This window comes from Prionailurus viverrinus, chromosome A2, assembly GCF_022837055.1.
Source record: "Prionailurus viverrinus isolate Anna chromosome A2, UM_Priviv_1.0, whole genome shotgun sequence".
NCBI lineage: Eukaryota > Metazoa > Chordata > Mammalia > Carnivora > Felidae > Prionailurus > Prionailurus viverrinus.
Window position 1 is genome coordinate 24,740,227 of NC_062562.1, and position 21,347 is coordinate 24,761,573.

The 21,347-nt window shown below is 35.5% G+C and overlaps 1 protein-coding gene across 4 annotated transcripts in view; it reads right to left on the minus strand.

The window, feature by feature from the left end:
- DNAH12 (dynein axonemal heavy chain 12) overlaps positions 1 to 21,347 on the minus strand; it is a 227,759-nt gene that overhangs the window by 27,253 nt on the left and 179,159 nt on the right. For all 4 annotated transcript variants that reach the window (XM_047849470.1, XM_047849472.1, XM_047849471.1 and 1 more), the window contains 3 exons: positions 17,711 to 17,851; positions 4,324 to 4,482; positions 4,057 to 4,201 (listed from right to left, as the gene is read on the minus strand). In XM_047849470.1, coding sequence (XP_047705426.1) covers positions 4,057 to 4,201; positions 4,324 to 4,482; positions 17,711 to 17,851 — 445 coding nt within the window. The remainder of the gene's footprint in view (positions 1 to 4,056; positions 4,202 to 4,323; positions 4,483 to 17,710; positions 17,852 to 21,347) is intronic.

The following is a 21,347-nucleotide window of genomic DNA, read 5'->3' on the forward strand; positions in this document are numbered from 1 at the left end:
GCCATGAAGATATTTTTAAGATGAGATTAATTTTTTAAGTTTATTTATTTATTTTGAGAGAGAGAGAAAGAGAGAGACAGCGTATGGGAGGAGCAGAGAGAGAGAGAATCTCAAGCAGACTCCACACCAACAGTGTGGATCCCAGCACAGAAGTTGAACTCATAAACCATGAGATTGTGGCCTGAGCCAAAATCAAGAGTCAGAGGCTTAACTGACTGAACCACCCAGGCCCCCTGAGATTAATTTTTAAATCCGTGGACTTTGAGTTAAGTAAATCACTCTCTGTAACGTGAGTGGGCCTCACTCAATCAGTTGAAAGGCTAAAGAGAAAAAAGACTGTCCTCCACTGAGGAAGAGAGAATTGTGCCAGCACACTGCCTTTGGACTAGAGCTGCAATATTGATTCTTCCAGGTCTCCAGCCTGCAGATTCTGGACTTACCAGCCTCCACAATCATGTGAGCCAATTCCTGTCAATCTCTGTTTCTGTCTCACCTATCCTATTGGTTCTGTTTCTCTGGAGAATCCTGACAAACAGAGGCTTTAACTGAACTTAGTTTAATTTGATTCAGTTCAACTCAATTCAGTGACATTTACTGAAATATCCTATTATCTTCTAGGCACTGTTTTAAGTCCTGGAGATATTGAGCAAAATAAGACATGGGTCCTGACTTCCAGAAGCTCAGAGTGTAGTGGGAGACACTGACAAACGAACCGATAATTATTGTATATTCCAGCGTGGTAAGTGCTGTAATGTTTAAGCACAGCTTCCCAAGCATGGCAGACTAGGCAATTACCCCATACTTGGCATTGAAACAATATCTCCATTGGCCATCAGGGAGCCATTCTGTGGAGTGCAAATTAGGCAAGAGTTTCCCAGATGCAGAGCTAATCATTCCTAAGTTTCTAGTGAACAAGGGAAGCTATAGGCGATAAAATAATGAATATATCATTGTTTTGGCCTTAAAGAGACTATTGTCCAATGAAAGGAACATATATATACATACAACTATTGGGTAGGAAATAATGAGGTAAGTTTTAACAATGTACAAAGGTCTTTGAAGTTAAAATAAGAAGAAATACTCAGGAGTCAAGTAGTTATGTAAACTTCTGTTTGAATCTACTCAGAGCCTAAGTGAAGCATTAGATAATGCTCCTTGTGAAGCTTTACTAAAAACATAAATGTAAAAAAAAAGAAAAAAAAAGAAAAGGAAAAAAGGAAAGAAAAGAAAGAAGGGATCAGTGCAATTCTTTCAATATCTCATTTTATACATGGAGCTCAGAAGGGTGAGGTGACTTTCTCAAAGTTCAAACTACATGTATAAACATAGTTTTTGGTTTTCTGCTTAAAAGTTTTTCTTTTGAGGGGTACCTGGGTGGCTCATTTGGTTAACCATCTGACTTTGGCTCAGGTCATGATCTCATGGTTCGTGGGTTCAAGCGCCACGTCAGGCTCTGTGCTGACAGTGCAGAGCCTGCTTGGGAATCTCTCTCTTTCCCTCTCTCTCTCTCTCTGCTCCTCCGCCACTCATGCTTTCTCTCTCTCTCAAAATAAATAAACTTAAAAAAAATAAAAGTTTTTCTTTTGTAACACCATAATCGCCTTTCTTGAATGTGTGAAAATCAGAACTAGCCTGTTAAATTCACCAATAGAAAGATTTTTGTGTCCATTAGCCATCTGTATGCCTTCTTTGGAAAAAGGTCTGTTCATCTCTTCTGCCCATTTTTTACCTGGATTATTTGTTTTCTGGGTGTTGAGTTTTGTAAAACAGTATGGAGGTTCCTCAAAAAGTTAAAAACAGGACTACCTACCATCCAGCAATTGCACTACTCAGTAAAGGGTACAAAAGTAGTAATTCAAAGAGATACATGCACCCCACCTCCATGTTTAACAGCAGCACTATCAACAATAGCCAAATTTTGGAAAGAGCCCAAATGTCCATTGACTGATGGATGGATAAAGAAGTTTGGGTACACACACACACACACACACACACACACACACACACACACACACACTGGAATATTACTCAACCATTAAAATGAATGAAATCTTGCCATTTGCAATGACGTGGGTAGAGCTAGAGAGTATTATGCTAAGCAAAATAAGTCAGACAGAGAAAGACAAAACCCATATGATTTCACTCATATGTAGAATTTAAGAAACAAAACAGATGAAAATAGGGGGGGGAAAGAGAGGCAAACCATAAAATAGACTCTTAATTATAGAGAATGGAGAGTTGCCGGAGGGGGTGGTGAACAGGGGAGTGGGCTAAATGGGTAATGAATATTAAAGAGGGCACTTCTTGTGATGAGCACTGACTATTGTATGTAAGTGATGAATCACTAAATCCTACACCTGAAAACTAATATTATACTGTATATTAACTAACTGGAATTTAAATAAAAACTTGTTAGAAGAAAAAAAGATTTTTGTGCATGTTTAAACTAACAAAATTATGACATGTGTAAGATTTTCTAACATCTTTTACTTCCAGCCAATATGGTCCTTTCTGCTAACAGGGACCAGATTTACCCTCCCACATAAACAACAAAAATAGGCAAAATGAAAAAAAAACAAAAACAACCATTTTCAGACACTGAGCAATTCAGACAACAGGTGGTAGAGGACTTTGATCTCTGCCAAAGAGGAAACATACAAGGTGAGTTTGCTTAGGCTTTCTTCTGGGAGGTACATTTCAGCCTGTGGAACAGGAAAAGCCATTAAAAAGCAGAGCAACACAGTGTTGCAGAGTTGGGAAGACAGGAAACTCTTAAACTCTGGTTTAAGGAGGAAGGCTACTGGAAGTTACAGAGTTCAGAGTAGAAGGGAACTACCCAGAATCTGCCTAACAGTACCCTTGTATCTCTGCTGAATGCTGTGGTGTGGAAGCATAGGCCAAGCAAAGAGTGGCTGGGAAGCTATGAACTGGAGATCTACAGAGCTACCAGAGTTCATGCAAGGCCAGGAATCATTCAGGTTCCCAACTGCCATAGTGGAGAGCTCTTGGTGATCACTGGGATATTCAGTAAAGTCCCCAGAAGGGTCACAATTTAGTAGTGGAGCTAAATTATCTGTTGAGCTAAACTATCTGTCAAGAAAAGGCTATTCTACACTTGTGCTAACATTCTTTTTTTTTTTAATTCTTTAATGTTTATTCATTTTTGAGAGACATAGAATCTGACACAGGCTCCAGGCTCTGAGCTGTCAGCACAGAGCCCGATGTGGGGCTAGAACTCAGGACCAGCGATATCATGACCTAGGCCAAAGTCAGACACCCAACCGACTGAGCCACCCAGGCGCCCCCAAATAAATGAACTTTATAAACAAACAAACAAACAAATAAACAAATAAATAGAAATAATTAACAGAGCAGTCACCTATAGTATAATACCAAGCAGTCTAATACGTATCTAATTGGAAACATAAGATTGGGGTGGCAAAAAATATTTGAAGAAATAATGGGCAAAATTTTTCCCAACTTGAGAAAAACTATAAACCCATATATCCAAGGAGCTCAATGAACCCCTCTGAGCATCTAGAATGAGGGCTAAAGAACCAAATAACAATTACTTTAAACCTAGAACAACTTCTGTTTTTAAAATTTGAGCATAGTTGACATACAATGTTACCTTTGTTTCAGGTGTGAAACTTAGATTTGATAAGTTTATACATTATGCTAAGTTCACCACAAGTGTAGCTACCATCTGTCCCATTACACTGCTTTTACAAAGTCATTGACTATATTCCCTTATGTTGTGCCTTTTATTCCCCAGACTTATTCTTTTTTTTTTCAACGTTTTTTATTTATTTTTGGGACAGAGAGAGACAGAGCATGAACGGGGGAGGGGCAGAGAGAGAGGGAGACACAGAGTCGGAAGCAGGCTCCAGGCTCTGAGCCATCAGCCCAGAGCCCGACGCGGGGCTTGAACTCACGGACCGCGAGATCGCGACCTGGCTGAAGTCGGACACTTAACTGCGCCACCCAGGCGCCCCCCAGACTTATTCTTAAATGGCAAATTAGCTGGGTTTGAAATAGAACACATTTGTCTTTTACCTTATCAGGTCTTAGGCACCGAAGAATTATTATCTTCTGTAGTTCATTCAGTCTTTCATCCATTGGTGCTGGAAATTTAGCATTATGTGGCTCTTTACTGTCATAGATTTCCCGCCATTCAGTTATATGTTTGCAAAAATGTTCCCTAATGGAAAAAAGCTAATTATTATTTCACTGGCAGATAATTTAAAAAGATATTGTTAAACAAGGAGATTACAAATTTACCCATCCTTACTCAATTCTAAATCATCAAGTTTAAACAAATACCTGAGTTCTTTGAAGGCAGGAAATTCACTTGCCCGACAAATTTCCTCCCAGCTTTTATCTGATAGCCAAGTTGGGTCAGGATTTTTCTCAGTACTCTTAAGACTTACTCCTCCAGTTAAAAGAAACATCAGTTCCTGGTACTCAATCTCTTTCTTTGCCCTGTATTCCCAAAATAAAGACTGCTGTAAATTGCTGATTTTAAAATGGAATGAAATCAATTTCTGCTTCTATAGCCTCAATGAAATAATCAGAACTGATTTACCCTACTGCCATACACAACTAGAAAACTGGAAAAAGTGAATGAAATGACTGTTTCTGGAAGTTATACAATAGCCAGTGCAACACTGCGGTCCCTGAAAAAAGGGAGACAAATATGATTGTTCAAATCAATCACTATGATTGCCCCAGCTATTTGCCTGGAGGTACTTTCCAGACTATAAAACAGAGAGGTGATCAAAATCAGAACCTGATGGTATTGTTGAGTTGAATGAACAGAGACCAGAGTTAAGGAAGGCTCAGGTGGTAGAATTTGTGGGCTGAGTCCCAGAGAGGAGGGAGATACATGGAAAAGGGCTTCAGAAATCTGCATGGGTATCCTCTTGATTCAGTTGCTAAACACTAAGTCATATGTGAATAGGGTAAAACTCCAGGAGGCCAGGCAGAGAATATCTGGGAAGCTGTAACCTGAATAGCTCCTGAGCTTACACAGAACTTGGAGAAGTGAATTCTTACCAACTAGAGATAAATCTTTGTTAAACACCAGAGGAATTCAGACGCAACATCAGAGGGATCACACCTTAGTAGCAAAGCTAACCTAGTTTTAGAATTAAGTCTATTCTAGAGCTACTGTAAGAAAGCTTAAAAACAAGCCTTGGAAACATCAAACTAATGCAGTAATTTAACTACTTGCAAAAGTAAAGTCTAATGCTTTTTAAAGGAATTAAAAGCCCTTAGTATTTATCAATGTAAAATTCACAACATCCATAACCAGGAGAAAAGATCAGTCAATAGATACATAGAATGAGAGAGATAATACAACAAGAAGACAAGAATGTTACAAGAGCTATTACAAATATGCTGAAGGAGTTAAAGCAAAACGAACGTAATGAAGAGAGAAACAGGCCATAGAAAAAATAACCAAATGCAACTTCTAGAGATAAAAAGTACAAAATCTAAAAGAAAAATTCAGGGGCACCTGGGTGGTCTGTTGGTTAAATGTCCAACTCTTGATTTCAGTTCAGGTCATGATCTCTTGGTTTATGAGATAGAGCCCCACGTGCTTGGGATTCTCTCTTTCCCTCTCCCTCTGCCCCTCCGCTGCACACTCACTCTCTCTCTCAAAATAAATAAATAAAAATAAAAGAAAAATTCACTGATTTCTTTCCAGATGTAGAGAAACTGAAAGAATTCATTGCCAGTAGACATAAAGCATTAGAAATGTTAGAGAAGTTTCAAGTTGGAAATTTAGATCAACACAAAAGAATAAAGACTGCCAGAAATAGTAGCTATGTAGGTAAACATAAAATACTTTTTTCTTATTATTTAAGTCTCTTTAAAAGATTATTGACTACTTAGAGCAAAATAACAACATGCTATGGGATTTATAATATGTACAAGTGAAATATATGACAATAATAAAACAAAGGCTAGGAGGAGAGAGATGGAAGTAAATAGTTGTAAGTTCTTATACTATATGTATATATATGTATATGTATGTGTGTGTATATGTATGTGTGTAAATATATGTATATATATAAAGTTTACCTGAAGATAGACTGTGATGTGTTAAAAGGTATACTATAATCCCAAAGATATCACTACAATAATAAAACAAAAAATTATAGTAAGTTAACAAAGGAGATAAAACGGAATCATAATAAGTACTTAATTCAAAGAAAAAGAAAATGAGGAAATGAAACAAATGAGGAAATGATCAGATGTGCAAAACAGAAACCAAGTTGTAAGATGGTAGATTTCAACATAACTCTATTATGTCATTGAATATAAATGGTCTAAACAATTTCATTAAAGGTAGTGATTATCAGATTGGACAAAACAAATAAGACCTAACTACATGTTGTCAACAGAAATACAGCTTAAATATAAAGACACAAGTAGGTTAAAAGGAAAAGTATGGAAAAATATATACCATGCTAACACTATTCAAAAGAAAGCTGGGGACAATAATAATATCATACAAAACAGATTTCGAACAAAGGATAACCCAGGGATTTAAAAAAAAAAGTCAAGTCAATTCATTAAGAGGTCGTAACAGTCCTAGACACTTACACATCTAATAACAGAGCATCAATACACAAAGAAATATTGATACAACTATCAGAAGCAATCTCCATAGCTAAGAGATTCCAATCCTCTCTCAAAAATTGATTGAACAGGCAGACAGAAAATCAATAAGGATACAGTATATAGACTAGCTTGACCTACTTGGCATTTATAGAATATTCCATTCAAGAGCAGCAAAATACACATTCTTTTCAATGGCATATGGAATACTTGCAGAGACAGACCACATTCTAGGCCTTAAAATGTCTCATTCATAAAATTTCTAGAAAAGGAATAATTGTGGAGACAGAAAGCAGATCAGTGGTTACCTGGGGCTGGGAGTAGGAATAGTAATTGACTAAATAGGGAAAAGGAAACTTTGAGGTAATAGAATTGTTCTAAAACTGGAATTTGGTGATGGCTGCATAATTGTATAAAAATACTAAAAATCATCTAACTGTATTATGATGGGCAAATTGCATAGTATGTCAATTATACGTAATAGGGCTGAAAAAAAGAGATGTTCTCCAAATAAATGAAAAGTAAAGTTTATCACCACTAAACTGGCCTTACAAGAAATATTAAAGGGACTTCTCTGAGCTGAAAAGAAATGGCACTAATTAATAACAACAACAAAAAGTGAAAGTAAAAATCTCACGGAAAAGGTAAATAAATAGTAAAGGTAGTGAATTCAATCACTTTTAAAGCAAGTATGAAGGTTAAAACACAAAAGTAGTAAAATTAAAACTACAATAGTTAGTTAAGGGATGCATAAATGTGACATCAAAAATATAAATGGGGGTACGTCTGGGTAACTCAATTGGTTGAGCTTCTGACTCTTGATTTCAGCTCAGGTCATTATCTCATGGTTCATGGGAGCAAGCCCCATGTTGAACTCCATGTTGAGCTCCATGCTGACAGTGCAGAGCCGCTTGGGATTCTCTCTCTCTCTCTCTCTCTCTCTCTCTGCCCCTCCTTACCCCCTTCAAAATAAATAAATAAATTTAAAACAGACTATTATAATAATTTTCTTTCTTTCTTTCTTTTTATTATTAGAGAGAGAGAGAGAGAGAGAGAGAGAGAGAGAGAGAGAGCATGTGGGGAGGGGCAGAGGGAAAGAGAGAGAGAGAATCCCAAGTAGGTTCCATGCCCATTGTGGAGCCCTATGTGGGGCTTGATCTCACAGTAGTGAGATCATGAACTGAGCTGAAATCAAGTCGGATGCTTAACTGACTGAGCCACCCAGGAGTCCCCAAAACAGACTATTATAAACACAGGATGCTATATTTGAACCTCACAAACCTCACAGTAACCACAAAGAAAAAATTTCCTGGTAAATACCACACACACACACACAAAAAAGAAAGGAATCTAAACATAACACTAAAGAAAGCCATCATACCACAAGGGAAGAAAGAAAAGAAAAAAAGGAACAGAGAAAATCTAGGAAAACAGGCAGAAAACAACTGCAAAATAGCAATAAGTACATACTTACCATTAATTACTTTAAATGTAAATAAACTCTCCAATCAAAAGACATAAAATGGTTGAGTGGATTAAAAAAAAAAAAAAAAGACCCACCTCTAGGCTGCCTACAAGAGATTCAATTTAGAAGTAAGGATACACATAGACTGAAAGTGAAGGGATAGGAAAAGAGTTCATGCAAATAGAAAAGAAAGCTAATGTAGCTATACTCATACAAGACAAAACAGACTTTAAAACAAAGACCAAGATGGGAATTACATAATTATAAAAGACCAATATGGGAATTATATAATGATAAAGGGGTGAATTCAACAAAAAGATACAACACTTATGAATATATCAAGAGTACCAAAATAAATAAAGCAAAAATTAGATCTAAAGGGAGAAACTGACAGCATGACAGTAATAGTAGGGCACCTTAACACCCTCACTTACATCAAGAATAGATCAACCAGGCATAAAATCAATACAGAAACATTGGCTTTAATGACACATTAGACCAAATGTATTTAGTAGACATATACAGGAAACCCCATCCAAAAGCAGAATATGCATTCTTCTCAAATGCACATGGAACATTCACCAGGACAGATCACAGGTTAAATTCAAGAAGATAGAGATTTTATTAAGCATTTTCTCTGATCATCACAGTATAAAACTAGAAGTTGATTACAAAAAAAAAAAAAAAAAAAAAACAACCCTGGAAAAACAACAAAAATGTGGAGATAAACAACATGCTACTAAACAACTAATGATTCATCAAAGAAATCAAAGAAATAAAAAAAAATACATAGAGACAAATGAAAACAGAAATATGACATACCAAAATCAATGGGGTGCAACAAAAGTGGTTCTAAGAGGGAAGATCACAGCAATATAAGCCTACCTCAAGAAATAAGAAAAACCTCAAACAATCTAACTTTACACCTGAAGGAGTTAGAAAAAAGAGAATAAATGAAGGCCAAAGTTAGTAGAAGAAAGAAAATGACAAAGATCAAAGTGGAAATAAATCAAATTGAGACTAAAACATAAATAAATAAATTAAAAAGATCAGTGAAACTAAAAGGTGGTTCTTTGAAAAGATAAATAAAATTGACAAACCTTTAGCTAGACTAACCAAGAAAAGAAGAAAGAGGGCTCAAATAAGCGAAGTTACAACTAAAGTTATAATTATACTACAAATAATTATATGCAAATGAACTGGACAACCTAGAAGAAATGGAAAAATTCCCCAAAATATATAGCCTTCCAAGATTGAATCATGAAGAAATAGAAAATCTGTATAGACTGATTACTAGCAAGGAGATTGAAACAATAACAAAATCAACTCCCAACAGGGGCACCTGGGTGGCTCAGCTGGTTGAGTGTCCAACTCTTGATCTCTGCTCTGGTCATGACCTCATGGTTTGTGGGATCTAGCCCCCCATCTGGCTCTGTGCTGACAGCATGGAGCTTGCTTGGGATTCTGTGTCACTCCTTCTCTCTCTGTCCCTCTCCTATTTGCTCACTCTTGTTCTCTCTCTCTCAAAATAAATAAATAAACATTAAGGGGTGACTGGGTGGCTCAGTTGGTTAAGTGTCTGATTTCAGCTCAGGTCATGATCTCGTGGTTTGTTGGTTTGAACCCTGCGTCGGGATCTGTGCTGACAGCTGAGAGCCTGGAGCCTGCTTCAGATTCTGTGTCTCCCTCTTTCTCTGCCCCTCCCCCCACCATGCTCTGTCTCTGTCTCTCAAAAATGAATAAATGTTTCAAAAATTACTTTAAATAAATAAACATTTAAAAGACTCCCAAAAAACAAAAGTCCAGGACCAGACAGCTTCATTGGTAAATTTTACCAAACATTCGAAGAAGACTTAATACCTATCCCTTCTCAAACTCCTCCTTCAAAACACTGAAGAGAAGAAAACACTTCCGAACTGATTTTATGAGGGCAGCATTACCCTGATACCAAAACCAGACAAGTACACCACAAAAAAAGAAAATTATAGGCCAATATCCTTAATGAACATAGATGCAAAAATACTCAACAAAATATAGCAAACCAAATTCAACAATACATTAAAAGAATCATACACCATGATCAAGTGGGATTTATTCCAGAGATCCAAGGATGATCCAACAACCACAAATTGATCAAGATGATATGCCACATTAACAAAATTAAGGGTAAAAATCACATGATCATCTCAATAGATGCAGAAAAAGCATTTAACAAAATTTAACATCCATTTATGATAAACACTCAATAAAACGGGTACAGAGGGAACACACCTCAATACAATAAAGGTCATATATGATAAACTCACAGCTAACATACTCAAATGGTGAAAAGCCAAAAGCTTTTCCTCTAAGATCATGAACAAGACAAAGATGTCCACTCTTCACACATTTATTCAACATAATACTGGAAGTTCTAGCCACAGAAATTAGGTAAGAAAAAGAAATAAAAAGCATCCAAAATAGAAAGGAAGAAGCAAAATTGTCACTATTTGCAGATACTTTATATATAAAATTCTAAAGACTTTGTTGGAACTGAGAAAGACCATTAGACCTAATAAATACAGTAGAATTTCAGGATACAGTATCAATCTACAGAAATCAGTAGCATGTCAATACACTAATGAACTATCAGAAAGAGAACTGAAGAAAACAATCCCATTTACAATTGCATCAAAAGAGTAAAATATCTAGGAAGAAATTTCATCAAGGAGGTGAAAGATCTGTACACTGAAAACTGTAAGACACTGATGCAGGAAACTGAAGACCCAAATAAATGGAAAGATATTCTGTGCTCATGGATTGGAGAAATCAATATTGTTAACATGTCCATACTACCCAAGGCAATCAACAGACTGAATGCAATCCCTTTCAAAATGCCAATGACATTTTTCACAGAACTGTAAGTACTAATTCAAAAATTTTTATGGAATCACAAAAGATCCTGAATAGCCGCGATCTTGAGAAAGAACAACAAAGCTGAAGGTATTATGCTCCTTGACTTCAAACTAGATTACAAAGCTTTAGTAATCAAAATAGTATGGTACTGGCATAAAGACAGACATACAGATCAATACAACAGAATTGAGAGCCCAGAAATACAGAGCCCAGAAATACACACACACACACACACACACACACACACACACACACACACACAATTTATGACAAAGGGGGAAGAACGCACAATGGAGAAAGGACAGTCTCTTCAATAAATGGTGCTGGGAAAACTGGACAGCCACATCCAAAAAAAAAAAAAAAAGAAAGAAACTAGATCACTATCTTACACTATACACAAAAATTAACTCAAAATGGATTAAAGACTTGTATGTAATACCTGAAACCATAGAACTCCTGGAAGAAAACATAGGTGGTAAGCTTCTTGAATCAGTCTTAGCTATATTTTTGTGGATAACACTCCAAAGCATAAGGGAAACAAAAGCAAAATAAATGGGACTGTATCAAACAACACAGTTTATACACAGTGAAAGAAACAATCATCAAAATGTAAAAACAACCTACTGAATGGGAGAAGATATTTGCAAATCACATATCTGACAAGGAGTTTATATCCAAAATATATGAAAATTGCATACAACTTAACCACAAAAAGCAAACAACTTGATTTTAAAATGGGCCTAGGATCTGAATGGACATTTTTCCAAAGAAGAAATACAGATGGCCAACAGGCACATGAAAAGATATTCAACATCACTGATTATTAGGGGAATGTAAATCAAAACCACAGTAAGGTATTACCTCACATTAGTTAGATTCATTATGATAAAAAAAAAAAAGACAAGAAATAAGTGTTAAGAAAATGTGGGGAAAAGGGAATTCTTGTACCCTGTTGGTGGAATATAAATTGGTCTGAGCATTATGGAAAATAGTATAGAGATTCCTCAAAACATTAAGAATAGAATTACAATACAATCCAGCTATTTCACTTGTGGTATTTAATCCAAAGATTATGAAAACTCTCATTTGAAATGATATATGCACCCCAATGTTCACAGCAATATTATCCACAATAGCCAAGATATGGAAAAACCTAAATGTCAGTTGATGCATAAATGGATAAAGAAGATGTGGTCTATATACACAATAGAATACTACTCAGACATAAAAAAATAATAAAATATTGTCATTTGTGACATGGTTGGACCTGGAGGGTATTATGTTAAGTGAAATAAGTCAGAAAGAGAAAGACAAAAACAGTACAATTTCACTCCTATGTGGAATCTAAAAATAAACAAAACAAAACAAACTCATAGACACAAACCACAACAGATTGGTGGTTACCAGAAGGGAAGGGGGTTTGTCAGTGGTGAAATGGATGAAGGGGGTCAAATATATGCTGATGGATGGTAACTAGATTTTTGGAAGTGATCACTTTGTAATGAATGCAGATGCTGAATTATAATATTGTACATCTAAAAATTATATAGTGTTATATACCAATCTTACCTCAAAATATCAGAAACAAAAACAAAGAACAATGGCAATGAATAAAAAAACAGTAACACATATGATAGATATTAATCCATTTATGTCAATAATCCACTTTAAATGTCAATGGTTTCAGTACATCAATTAAAAGACATAGACTATCAGAGTACAATCAAAAAATAAGACCTAGGGGCGCCTGGGTGGCGCAGTCGGTTAAGCGTCCGACTTCGGCCAGGTCACGATCTCGCGGTCCGTGAGTTCGAGCCCCGCGTCAGGCTCTGGGCTGATGGCTCAGAGCCTGGAGCCTGTTTCCGATTCTGTGTCTCCCTCTCTCTCTGCCCCTCCCCCGTTCATGCTCTGTCTCTCTCTGTCCCAAAAATAAATAAATGTTGAAAAAAAAATTAAAAAAAAAAAAAAGACCTAACTCAGGGTGCCTGGGTGGCTCACTCAGTTAAGTATCAGACTTAGGCTCAGGTCATGATCTCACAGTTTGTGAGTTTGAGCCCTGTGTCAGGCTCTGTGCTGACAGCTCAATCCTAGAGCCTGCTTTGGATTCTGTCTCCCTCTCTCTGTCCCTCCTCCACTCGCACTCTGTCTCTCTCTCTCTCTCTCTCTCTCTCTCAAAAATAGACATTAAAATTTTTTTTAAATATTAAAAAAATAAGACCTAACTATGTGTGGTCTACAAAAAAAACCCATTTTAACTATGAAAACAGAGAGTCAAAGAAAAGGGATGGAGAAAGATATAGCGTGCTAATGTTAATCAAAATAAAGCTGGAGTAGCTATATTAATTTCAGAAAAAGAAGACTTCAGAGCAAGGAAAATTATTAGGGATAAAGAGGGTCATTACATAATGATAAAGGGATCAATTCTCCAAAAGACCCAATGTTGTTAATGTGTATGTGCCTAACAAAAGAATGTCCAAATATATGAGATAAAACCTGATAGACAAAGAAAAATAATCTGTTACTAAAATAGTAGTGGACAGATCCAGCAGCAGAAAATAGTAAAGACAGAGTTGAAATAACAGTACCATTATTCAACTAAATGCAATTGACATCTATACAATACTTTATCAAACAACATCAAAATACACATTCTTCTCAGCCTCATATGGAACATTCACCAAGACAGAACACATTCTGGGTCATAAAACACACTTTAACAAATTTAAAAGAGGAGAAATCATACAAAGTATTCTCTCTGAGTACAATAGAATTAAACCAGAAGTCAGTAACAGAGAGATAGCTAGGAAACCCCCAAACACTTGGCAATTAAACACACTTCTAAGTAATGTATGGCTCAAAGAAGTTTCAAGGGAAATAAAAAAATATTTTGAATGAAATAAAAATGAAAACACAACTTATTCAGATTTGTGGAATGCAGCAAAAGTAATGCTCAGAGGGAAATTTAGAACACTGAATTCATTTATTAGAAAAGAAGATAAATTTAAAATCAATCATTTGGGTTTCCACCTTAAGACACTAGAAAAAGAAGATCAAATTAAATCCAAAGTAAGCAGAAGTGAAGAAATAATAAAAATCAGAGAAGAAATTTATGAAATTAAAACAAGTCAATAGGAAAAAAATCAATAAAACTAAAATCTGGTTCTTTGAAAAGATCAATAAAATTGATTAACCTCTAGCCAGGATAACTAAGGAAAAAAGTGAGAAGACACAAATTACACATATCATAAATGAAAGAAGGGCCATCATTACTAATTCCATTGACATAAAAAGATAATAAAGGAATATTATGAACTGTATCTCCTCAAATTTTTTGATAACCTACCCAAAATGGATCAATTCTTTGGAAAATACAATCTGCCAAAATTCACAGAAGGAGAAACAGATAATCTGAATAGACCTTGTGTTAGTGTACTCATGCTGCCTTAACAAAGTACCATACACTGGATTGCATAAATAATGCAAATTTATTTTCTCAGAGTTCTGGAGTCTAGAAGTTTGGATCAGGGTTCTGGCTGATTTGGTTTCTGATGAGACCTCTTCCTAGCTTGTAGACAAGTGACCTTACTTTGTCCTCACATGGCCTTTCTTCTGTGTGCATATGGACAGAGAGAGTACTTTGGTATCTCTCTTTTTAAAGGGACATTAATTCTGTCAGATCAGGACCATACCTTTATGACTTTATTTAACCTGAATTACTTTCTTAGAGGTCTCATCTCTAAATATAGCCACAATGGAAGTTAGTGCATCAATATATGAATTTGAGGGAAACACAACTATTCAGTCCATAACTATATCTATTAAAGAAATTGAATTGATAATTAAATTGATAACCTTCCAAAACAGAAACCACCACATTAAAATGGGTTCTGGAGAATTCTACCAAACTTATAGGAAGAAATTATACCAATTCTTTGCAATCTCTTCCAGAAAATAGCAGAAGGAATACTTTCCTAATTACTCTATGAAGCTAATATTACCCTAATACCAAAATTACACAGATAAAAGAAAACTACAGACCAATATCTCTCAAGAACATGGATACAAAAATTCTCAACAAGATACTGGCAAGTTGAATCAAACAATGTATAAAAAGAATAACACACCACAACAAAGTGGTATTTGTTTCAGGAATGTAAAGCTGTTTCAACATTTAAAAAAAAATCAATAAATATAATCTATCATATAGATAAACTACAGAAGAAAAAGCACATGATCATATCAGTAGATGCAGAAAAGGCATTTGACAAAATCCAATACCCTTTCATGATAAAAATTCTCAGCACACTTAGAGGGGAACGTCCTCAACTTGATAAAGAACATTTACAAAAAAAACCTACGGCTAACATCATACTTAAAAATAAGAAACTAGAAACTTTCCCACTAAGATCAGTAAAAAAATAAGGATGTCCCTTTTCATCATTTCTTGTCAATATCATACTGAAAGTCCTGACTAATGCAATAAGAAAAAAAGATGTATTGCCTTTGTTTGTGGATAACATGATTATCTACGTAGAAAATCCAAAAATCTGAAAGAATCGACAACAAACTCCTAGAACTAATATGCAATTATATTAGCAAGGTTGCAGGATACAATGTTAATATACAAAAATCACTTTCATATAGATCAACAAGTGGAATTTGAAATTAAAAACACAATGCCATTTGCATTGGCACTCAAAAAGTGAAATACTTAGATATAAATTGAACAAATCATGTACAAGATCTATGTGAGAAAAACTATGACAATGTGATGAAAGAAATCAAAGAACTAAATAAATGGAGAGATATTCCATGTTCATGAATAGGAAGAATCAATATTGTCAAGGTGTCAGTTCTTCCCAATTCGATCTATAGATCTAATGCAATCTCATGCAAAATCCAAGCAAGTTATTTTGCGTATAATTGATGGAGTTATTCTAACATTTATACAGAGGGGCAAAAGACCAAGAATATCCAACACAATATTGAAGGAGAAGAACACAACTGGAAAACTGACATCACTGGACTTCAAGGCTTACTATAAAGCTACAGTAATCAAAATAGGATGGTGTGGGTAAAAAAATAAATAGACAAATCAATGGAACAGAATTTTGTGAATACTGACAAACTGATTTTCTATAAAGTTCACTTTATATGAAGAGACACAAGACTCAGAATAGCCAAAACAATATTTAAGAACAAAGGCTAGGACTGACACTACCTGACTTCAAGACTTAGTATAAGGCTAATTAAGTCAATACTACAAAAAAAACCAAATAGATCAGTGATACGGAATAAAGAATTTAAAAATACACCCATAAATAGAACCACCTGATCTTTGACAAAAAGCAAGGGCAGTACAATGGAACAAAGACAGTCTTTTCAACAAATGGTGCTGGAACAGCTGGATGTCCACCTGCAAAAATAATAATAATAATAATAATAATAATAATAATAATAATAAATCTAGACAGAGACCCTTCACAAAAATTAACTCAAAATGAATCATAGACATAAATGTAAAATGCAAAACTATAAAATTCCTAGAAGATTACATAGTAGAAAATCTAGGTGACCTTAGGTATGGCAATGATTTTTTTATATATAACACCATGAACCATGAAAGAAAGAAGCTGGACTTCATTAAAATTTAAAACTTCTGCTCTGCCAAAGACACTGTCAAAAGGAGAAGGCAAGCCACAGACTGAGAGAGAATATTTGCAAAAGGCATACCTGATGAAGGACTGTCATCCAACTCAACACTAAAAAATGAACAATCAAACTGATTCAAAAGTGGCCAAAAGACCTAACAGATACCTTACCGAAGAAGATATAAGGATGGCAAATAAGCATACAAAACATTAACAGTATCATGTGTCGTTAGCAAATTGTAAATTGAAATGAGAGAACAATACATATCTATTAGAGTGGTCAAAATCCAGAATGCTGACAAGACCAAATGCTGGCAAGGATCTGGAGCAACAGGAACTCTTACTCATTGCTGGTGGAATGCAAAATGGTGCAACTACTTTGGAAGAGAGTTTCTTAAAAACTAAACATACTCTTACCACATGACTCAGCAGTCTTTGGTAATTAAATGAGTTGAAAACTTATGTATATACAAAAACATACACACAAATGTTTATAATTTTATGGTTAATATTCAAAACTTGGAAGTAATCAAAATGTCTTTCAGTAGGTGAATAAACTGTGGTACATCCAGAGAATGGAATATTATTTTGTGCTAAAAAGAAAGAAGCTATCAAGTCATGCAAAAACATGGAAGGGCCTTAAGTGCATATTATTAAGTGAAAGAAATCAATTTGAAAAGGCTCTAGTTCTTTTTTTTTTAAGTAATCTCTACACCCAGTGTGGGCCTTGAACTCAAAACCCCAAGGGTAAGAGTTGCATGTCCTACCAATTGAGCCAGCCAGGCACCCTGAAAAGACCTCTATTTCTTGACCTGGTTGGTGGTTACACAGACTTCTGCTTTATAAGAATTCATTGAACTGTACATGAATATTTTGTCGACTTTTACATGTGACTCACATTTTAAAAATATAATAAACATCCAAACACCAATACTATTATAGAGAAATGTACAAGTAAAATCATGACTTAAGCAGAGCAAAAACATGGTATCTTTCTGTGAGAAACCATCCTCATAGATTAGTTTCCCCATGCAAGTTTTTAAAATAAATAAAGATAAAGCAAGTAACTTACAGAAGAAGATTGGCACATAATAAAAAGGAAAACAGCAGCTTGTCCTTCTCAAATAGTGATCGGCATATATTACAATATAAGTTGTATGTGAAGTGGTCATTTAAATATCGTAGGCGCTTTTCCAAAATTTTGGATTTGTTACTGAAAGGTTGAAAAACAGGCAAATATACTGTCAAACAAAACTAAGAAAAAATAAGTAACAGATGAACTAACATATAAGTAGCCACTGTTAAACACACACACACACACACACACACACACACACACACACACACACACGAGTGCATATAAAATGGTGAAATCTGAGGAAGTTCTGTGAATTTCCTGGTTGTGATATTGTACTATAATAATGTAAAACTGTTACCACAGGAGACACTGAGTGAAGGATATATATGGGGCCTCCCTGTGTAGTTTTGTGTGTGTGCAACTTCTTCTAAATTTATATGTAAAAGGCAGGGTATAAGACTATGAGAAAATAAAATAGGGTTTATACCATCTCTCTATTTTCAAAATTCTGAACTTATTATATTCCAAAATGACTGAAAATAATCACTAAATTAAGATATTTGCTGAATATCTATTGGTGTGAATTTTTTTCTGGGTAGGGGACTATAAGAGATAAAGAATTATGAAATATTTACCTGTCCCAAAGAAGCATCAAATCTAGATCAAGGTGTATACATTTAAAAAAAAAAAGATGAAAAGTCAGAAAACATATGAACAAAAGGTTACTTCCAGATGTGGTTATGGCTAATATCTGTCTTCTTTATGCTCTTATATGTTCAAAATTTTGCAATAATCACATATTACTTTCATTTTTTTAGTCCAAAAATTTTAACAGTAATATTTAAAAGACCCTCATTCTGGGGAAGTTTGGGCAGCTACATACATACATACATACATACATACATACATACATACATAAGCAAGCAAGCAAGCAAGCAAGCAAGCAATTACCACATGACCCAGCAACTGCACTCCTGGGCATTTATCCTAGAAATGAAAACTTGTGCTCACATAAAAACCTGTACATGTTATTCATAAGAGCAAAAAATTGGAAATAACCCAGATGTCCTGTAGTACATCGATACCATGAAATATTTCTCAGCAATAAAAAGGAACAAACTACTGACACACACAACAACCTGAATGAGTCCCCAGAGAATTAAGCTGGGTGAATAAAAGCCAATCCTTAAAAGTTATGTGCTATATGATCCCATTTATATGACATTCTTGAAATGACAAAATTACAGAAACGGAGAATGGATTAGTGGTTCTCAAAGATTAAGGAGAGGGTGGGGATGGGAAAGAAATGGGTGTGGCTATAAAAGGGCAGCATGGGAATCCTTGTGGTAATAGTGGTGTTCCCTATCTTGACTGTATCAACAGCAATGTCCTGGTTGTGATCATTGTGACATTCAAGATGTCACCATTGAGGAAACTGGGTAGAGAATACACAGGATCGCTCTATTTTCTTTTTCTTTCTTTCTTTCTTTCTTTCTTTCTTTCTTTCTTTCTTTCTTTCTTTCTCTCTCTCTCTTTCTCTCTTTCTTTCTTTCTTTCTCTCTCTCTTTCTCTCTTTCTTTCTTCTTTCTCTCTTTCTCTCTTTCTTTCTCTCTTTCTTTCTATTCTCTACACCCAACGCCTAGCTCAAACTCACAACCCCAAGATCAAGAGTTGCATGCTCCACCAACTGAGCCAGCCAGGCACCCCCACTGTATAATTTCTTATAACTACATGTGAATCTACATTTATCTCAAAATTAATTTTAATTTTAAATTTTAGTTTAATTTTTAAAAAGCAATCCTTTGATCCATGGAAAGGTGAGAGAAGAGTAGGGGATAGTGACACTTCTCTGAGCAGATCTTTTAGTTCAGGATTTACTTCTGGAGTCATATTAATGGGTTATGTGCTCAAAAATATAATAAAATTAGAATCAACAAGGGTGAAGGGAAAACTCTAAAATGAAATTTAAAAAAAATCCAAACCAACAACAAATGAACCTAACTGTATTTCACATCAATAACATTGCCATGCTGAAGGAGGAAAAATTAACACAAGTAATTTTTTGAATATAGCTTTTTATGTCTAAAAACAAAAAGACTGTAATTTTCTGTGTGGACATCTGCATCCAATTCTCTTCAGTATATACCTAAGAATCACTGGATTTGCTGATTACTAGATCATATGGCAAATCTATGTTTAATATTTTCAAGAATGTCCTCAATATTTCCAAAGTGGCAGCACTAATTTACATTCCTGCCAGCAGTGTATGAGGGTTCTGATGACTCTGCATCCTTGCTGACACTTGTTATCGACATTTATGTCAATTCCTCAACTTGAATTTTCTCCATCATGTGGATGGTGTAAGTTCAAATTCCAAATCCCAACTGGTAATCTTAGGGATTTCAGTCACTCCAGCGAGACTGTTCTACCAAGAGCCCATGTAGACCATATATGGTAGGCTCAAATCATATTTTTATTCTATTTAACAAATACAGTAGTTACTAAGTACCAGATGCTGCGATAAACACTTGACAAATATTAAATTCTTATAACAATTCTAAAAGGTAGGTATGATTATTATCTCTATTTTATAGACAAAAAAATTTGAAGCAATTACAGAAAGGTTAACTGACTTGACTGTACTAATGTAGCTAGTATGTGGCAGAACTGAGATTTCACCCCCTACTCCAGTCTGACTTTAAAACCTGTGTATGTTTATTAATTGATTAAAGTGAAAATATCTAGCAAACAATTAGAAATGTGGGCCTGGGAGCACCTGGGTGGCTCAGCCAGTTGAATGACTTGATTTCCCCTCGGGTCATGATCCCAGGGTCATGGGATGGAGCCCAGGTTATGATCCCAGGGTCATGTGGGGACTCCATGCTGTGTGTGGAGACTGCTTGGGATTCTCTCTCTCTTTTTTTCTCTCTCTCTCCCTCTGCCCCTCTCGCCCGCTTGCACACACTCTCTCTACAAAAAAAAAAAAAAATTTAAGGGGCGCCTGGGTGGCTCAGTTGGTTGAGCATCCAACTTCAGCTCAGGTCATGATCTCATGGCTTGTGAGTTTGAGCCCCGCATCGGATTCTGTGCTGACAGCTCAGAGCCTGGAGCCTGCTTCAGATTCTGCGTCCCTCTCTCTCTCTCTCTCTCTCTCTTTCTCTCTGCCCCTCCCCCACTGGCTCTCTCTCTCTCAAAAATAAATAAACACTAAAAAATTTTAAAAAAATTAATTACAAAGAAATATGGGACTGAAGCTTTTTATTTTTTAAATTTTATTCATTCATTCATTCATTCATTCATTTTTAAAATTTATTTATTTTTGAAAGAGAGTGCACGCATGAGCAGAGCGGGGCAGAGAGAGAGGGACAGAGTGAGAATCCCAAGCAGACTCTGCACTGTCAGCCTGGAGCCCAACACGGGACTCAAACTCATGAAACCTGAGATCATGACCTGAGTCAAAATCAAGAGTCAGAGGTCAACTAAATGAGCCACCCAGGTACCCCAAATTTTATTTATTTTTTTAAGAATTTATTTTTAAGCAATTTCTACACCCAATGTGGGGCTCAAACTCACAACCCAAGATCAAGAGTTGCTTGCTCTACTGACTGAACCAGCCAGGCACCCTGGGACT